Here is a 5183-nt window from a genome sequence, read left to right as displayed (position 1 = left end):
TTCCACCCGCGGCGGTGAGCCCCTGGAGGCAGAGGTTGAGGCCGGGAGTGGAGTGGTTTCTTCTTGGGGTTGCTTTCGCTTCGGTTTCTGTGAAAAAAGCGTTTAAAATGATGTGAGGGAGCGCCCTGGCAGCGCTCCCGGTGTGGGGAAATAAGAGCTTGATAGGGGTGGGAAGTGGCGTTGCTTCTTCCCAGCACACGTGGAGGGTTGTGTAACGCCAGAAGTTGTGAAGGAGAAGTGAAGCGAGGTTGTGTGAGGATGTACGAGTGGTTGCAGAATCTCTCTGGTTGGAAGAGACCTTTAAAATCGTCGAGACCAACCGAGCGGTGACTGGCGTGGCCTGTCAGGTTGGTGTCACGTAGCCACCTTGCCCCGACGTTCTCCCTGCCTTGTCCCAGTTGCGGTCAGGTGGGTTAATCCCAAGAATCTGGATTTGAGCAGCCTAAAATCAAGAGCAAACTCTCTGCTTTCCACACCCTTTGGCCTCGACAGAGGTTATTGGAGGGGAAAAAGGGATTTAAAAGATGTTTTTGGTTTTGGTTTAAAGATGATTAAGATGTGGTTGTGTTTTTCTCTGGTTTCGGAATTGTGCGTAGAGAAGGAAGCTGTCTAGATTTAACTTCTTGTTTTCTGGTTGTGAGTAGGAGTTTGCAGCAGATTATGTAGATGTTTAGAAAAACAGGTATTTCATCCCTGTGGAGGGTGAACATTTGTGATGCCATTTTTCTGAAGAAAGCATCTGTCAGCCAAGGTATGCTGGTGATCAGATATTGAAGCAGAACGTCAGTGACTATGAATTCGTGACAAAAATAAGGGTTGAAGGAAGGTAATACTTATATTTTCAGTAGAAAATGGAAGCTTCTGGTCTCTTCCTTCCCCAGCTGCCTGCAGGGAGCCTGCAGCTCACTCTCTACCAGTATAAAACGTGTCCTTTCTGCAGCAAAGTCCGAGCTTTTCTTGATTATCATGGACTGCCCTATGAAATTGTGGAAGTGAACCCAATAATGAGGAAAGAAATCAAATTCTCTTCCTACAGAAAGGTGCCTATCCTGCTAGCCAATGCTGGGAGCCCTCTGGTAAGTCTTAACTGTGTTGAAAGCTTGATTTCCCCACAAGCAGTGGTTTGAAGGCTTTGTCTCAGTCATGTCTCTGCGGTTTATCACATGCAGTGTAATCTTTAGATCATCTTTTATTCTCACAAGATCATAAGATTTTTTTTCTTGCTTCATGATTTCTTATGCCTTGGCCGTATCAGAGTTTTTTGTTGGCCTTTCTTCCAAGGCATGTTGTTTGTGTAGTGACTCTAATGTTAGATTATTTAGCTTCTATCAATCCTTGTAAAGAGCATATCCTTTGTACCAGTGGTAACAGGAGCTGCTTATACCTTGTGGGAGAAAAATGAGTTCTCAAGAATATAGAATACTGAAGATTCAACTTGATTTTTTTTTTGTTTTTGTTGTTATTGCTGCATTTCTTCTTTGCTGCAAAGAGCCTAAATCCAAAACCCACTGGTATGACATGTGTACCCAACCCTGAGGTCGTCTGTTGCCAGAGTCAAAGACAAATTTCAAGTGATACTCTGAAACAATCACAGAAGAGATCTGAATGTAGGGCTGTCTTTAGACATGGAGGGACTCCTGTGGAAATGCTTGGGGTCAGAAGGAACTGCAGTGCTAACTTGGACCCTAAGCATGAAGGGGAAAAGGTTTTGAAAAATTTCTTCTTCCATCTCACCACCTTCTTTTAAAAGTTTGTTTTAATTCTGTTTTTCAGCAATTGAATGACTCTTCGGTGATCATCAGTGCAATAAAGACCTATCTCATTTCCAAGTAAGAAAATGGGGTGATGAGAGAAGGGGTGAATGTGAATGGCACTGGTGAGCTAGAGATGGAGGAGGCTTTGTCAGAGTTGGTCATAAGCATCTTGCTGAGCTTGGTCTCTGAAGCTCTGGGCGTTTGGCCCAGCTGACCTGACCCTGGCTCTGGTGGTGTGGATGGTGCCTATACACGTTGTGATGTATGTGCAGTAAAGCAAAGCTTTTACCTTCCAGAACTACTGTTTTTTTTTTTTCTTTTTTCAACCTTTGAGATTCTTTTTGCACAGAATCTGCTTAAACAGGGACTAGTGTTATCTTGGAACTAAGCTGAAGTTTAGCCAGTTAAAACATCTAGAATGAAATGAAATTGCTATGCCTGTGGCCTGTCTTCAGGTCAGTGCTACAAAGCACTTGAGAATGATAGATAGTGTTATGCCTGCAAAAATGTCTATTCTGACACAGACATAGGTATGGAAGTTAATAATAGTTATTAGCAAGTAGCTGTTCCAGTCCCTTTTTAAAACTTATTTCAGATAGAATTTGGAACCTTGTGCCCTTATTTTTAGAATAATACTTTTTAAAGAGTGTATCTTTCAATCTGTCCTTTGCTCTTGCTCATTTTTGTAGCAGCCGGATCAGATGCTAACTGTGTTTCTCTCCACAGGAGGAATACCTTAGAAGAGATCGTGTCCTTTTACCCTCCTGTGAAAACTGTGACTGACCAAGGCAAGGAGGTATTTGAGTACGGGAATAAGTACTGGCTCATGCTGGATGAGAAGGAGACAAAGCGAGTCTACCCTGTCAAGGAAGTGAGAGTGTGAGTGCTCTTAAGCTTCTGGGCTCTCCCCCCATAGGGTCACAGCCTCCCCCATATGTACTTAGAGTGGTGCATATATAAAGTCGTGCTGGTGTTTAAAACCTCGGTAGTTAGAGCGATTTTGCTGTTTTTCCTAAATAATTTGAAATTATGCCATTAAACGGCCTAGTTACCACCATCATGGTTATACTGGCCTTCAGTTGCCTCCAATTTCCTTCTTGGCCTTTCCTTTATGTCACAGAGGAATGTTGTGGAATGCTAGTTTCACTTTCTGCTTTAGCTCTTGTGTTGGGAGGAGAAGCTAGTGCTCTTAATTTGAGTTTGAGATTGGAGAAGCCTTTCCAAAGATAGTGATCCTGTGAGTGCATTTCAGAGAGTCACCAGAGCACAAGGCTGGGCAGGAGTTTTTGACACCTTCATCCTTGGTGGAACCTCTGGCCAGTGCCGCTGTGATTCAGTCTGCCTTCTGTAGCCTTGCAATTTGTACCTCATCCACTGAAAAGTCTCTTTTCAATGCTCGCAGGGAAGAAATGAAGTGGAGAAAATGGGCAGACGATTGGCTTGTTCACCTCATCTCCCCCAATGTTTATCGTACCCCAAGAGAAGCCTTGGCATCTTTTGATTACATCGTCCGTGAGGGGAAGTTTGGCACCATGGAAGGTTTATTTGCCAAGTACGTGGGGGCTCTTGCCATGTTCTTCGTTAGCAAGAGGCTGAAGAAAAGGTTGGTACCACCAGGTACACGAGAGGAGTAGTTTCTTAACCTCCTTAGCTGTGAACCCCAAATGTCAAAAAGCAGAACCTCAGTGTTTTAAACTAAACCATTTAATCCGATGCGGTAACAGCTGTACTCCTTGTACTGGAGGTACTGAACTCTGTTTCTCATCTAGGATTTAATCACTAACTGCCCCTGCACTCTCAAATACCTTCCTAATTCTCAGCCAAAGACCAGCCCATAAGATGAGAGATGACAAAAGGTTAAAGAAACAATACTCTCTTCAGTGTCTTCAGACGAATTCTTCTCTTTATCCAGGCATAACCTTAGAGATGATGTCCGACAAGACTTGTACGAAGCAGTTAATGAGTGGGTAAAAGCTGTTGGCAAACATCGACTGTTCATGGGTGGAAACCAGCCAAACCTTGCGGACTTGGTAAGGGCTTCATTCCTGCCTTTGTTGGGTGTATTACAGATTGTCCAGGTTGTACAGAGTATCTGTGTGAAACAGTTCATGCAAACATAGGCAGAGAAGGCGAGTTAACGTGAGATACGTCGTCAAGGTACTTTGTTGCCTTTGTTGGGTGTATTACAGATTGTCCAGGTTGTACAGAGTATCTGTGTGAAACAGTTCATGCAAACGTAGGCAGAGAAGGCGAGTTACGTGAGATACGTCGTCAATGTACTTTGTGCGGTAATACAATTAACACCTGACAGGGACTTAACGTCTCCAGATAAATATTTCCTAAAACGGAACCTGCACTTCCTGTCTGCAGGTTGATGTTACTGGTCATGTGGAAGCATGATAAAAGCAGATTATAAGCCTGGATTCGGCTCTGGCTCTTGAGTCCTGGTGAATAAAGCCTCACACCTGCACAGGTTTTACTACATTTGGTGCTGCTGGGGTTTCCTTTGCTGGCAGCAGTGCAGAGCAGAGCAAGATTCATCCTGCACCAGGAGTTCTCCTTGGAATGCAAGTGAAGTATTTCACACCATAGCTGCACGTAGATCCTGATGTTTCTTTTGTGTTTTGTCCTGGAAAATACGCACGTTCTTAACGACCTTTCTTGCCATTCAGCCTTCCTTGCTTATCAAGGTGGTCGAGTAGATAGTAGGACAGGCAAAGAGCCTTACTAGCTAGGCTGTTGAGACACCCTGCGCAATCCTCCGCTGCTGACGCTTTTGGTGGTGTTCTAATCTTTATCCTCTGGCACAGGCAGTGTACGGGGTCCTCCGTGTCATGGAAGGGCTGGAAGCCTTCGACGACATGATGGTTCACACCAAGGTTCAGCCTTGGTACCAGCGCATGGAAGAAGTCATTCAAAAAGCTGAAGTTGCAGTCTGATGCCAGCTGCAGCTGCCTTCCTGAAGTACTTGCATGGTAAAAAAAAAACAACAAACCAAACAAAACCAAACCCCACAACTCGAGAAGGAACGGCATTTATTTTTAAAGGATTGAATGGACTGGTCACACCTGGTGGACTGACATGAAGGCACAGAGACTGTTAGATTTAGAATATCAAGTCACAGTGAGCAGGAGGGATCCGGCTGGGTGTATGTTTGAATGTGATGCTTAGAAGCACAGGGGAAGGAATCTTGGATGCTGGTGGAAAGGAGAAGCTGCAAACTGAAGAAGGCAGCAAATAGGCTTATTTTAGGTAAGAACCATAGTCAGAGCGGGTTACTGTAAAAGCAAACCACTCCTGGCTGGTACGTGTTGCAGCCATATCTGATACGGTGGGGCTGAGTGCCGTTTGCTTTGAGCTGTCTTCCACTACTTATTCACATCATCTGAAGCGTTTTCCTGACTGAAACACTGGATACTAGTTTTTAAA

At 44.3% G+C, this 5183-nt stretch overlaps 1 protein-coding gene across 1 annotated transcript; it reads left to right on the top strand.

The window, feature by feature from the left end:
* The first annotated feature begins 851 nt into the window (after window positions 1-851).
* On the top strand, window positions 852-4742 carry PTGES2 (prostaglandin E synthase 2). The gene is made up of 6 exons (XM_009872034.1): window positions 852-1076; window positions 1774-1829; window positions 2481-2633; window positions 3157-3357; window positions 3667-3784; window positions 4565-4742. The coding sequence occupies exons 1-6, from the start codon at window positions 852-854 to the stop codon at window positions 4691-4693; spliced, it is 882 nt and encodes a 293-aa protein (XP_009870336.1). The 3' UTR covers window positions 4694-4742.
* The last annotated feature ends 441 nt before the right edge of the window (window positions 4743-5183 follow it).

This window comes from Apaloderma vittatum, unplaced genomic scaffold, assembly GCF_000703405.1.
Source record: "Apaloderma vittatum isolate BGI_N311 unplaced genomic scaffold, ASM70340v1 scaffold6566, whole genome shotgun sequence".
Lineage (NCBI taxonomy): Eukaryota > Metazoa > Chordata > Aves > Trogoniformes > Trogonidae > Apaloderma > Apaloderma vittatum.
Note: the sequence above shows the minus strand (reverse complement) of the source record. Positions and strands in the feature narration are given on the sequence as shown.

Excerpts from the sequence above, each read along its gene's own strand:
- PTGES2 (XM_009872034.1), top strand. The coding sequence starts at position 852 with ATGGAAGCTTCTGGTCTCTTCCTTCCCCAGCTGCCTGCAGGGAGCCTG. Across the intron at positions 1,077-1,773 it reads CCAATGCTGGGAGCCCTCTG|CAATTGAATGACTCTTCGGT; the intron begins GTAAGTCTTAAC and ends TCTGTTTTTCAG. Across the intron at positions 2,634-3,156 it reads CCTGTCAAGGAAGTGAGAGT|GGAAGAAATGAAGTGGAGAA; the intron begins GTGAGTGCTCTT and ends CAATGCTCGCAG.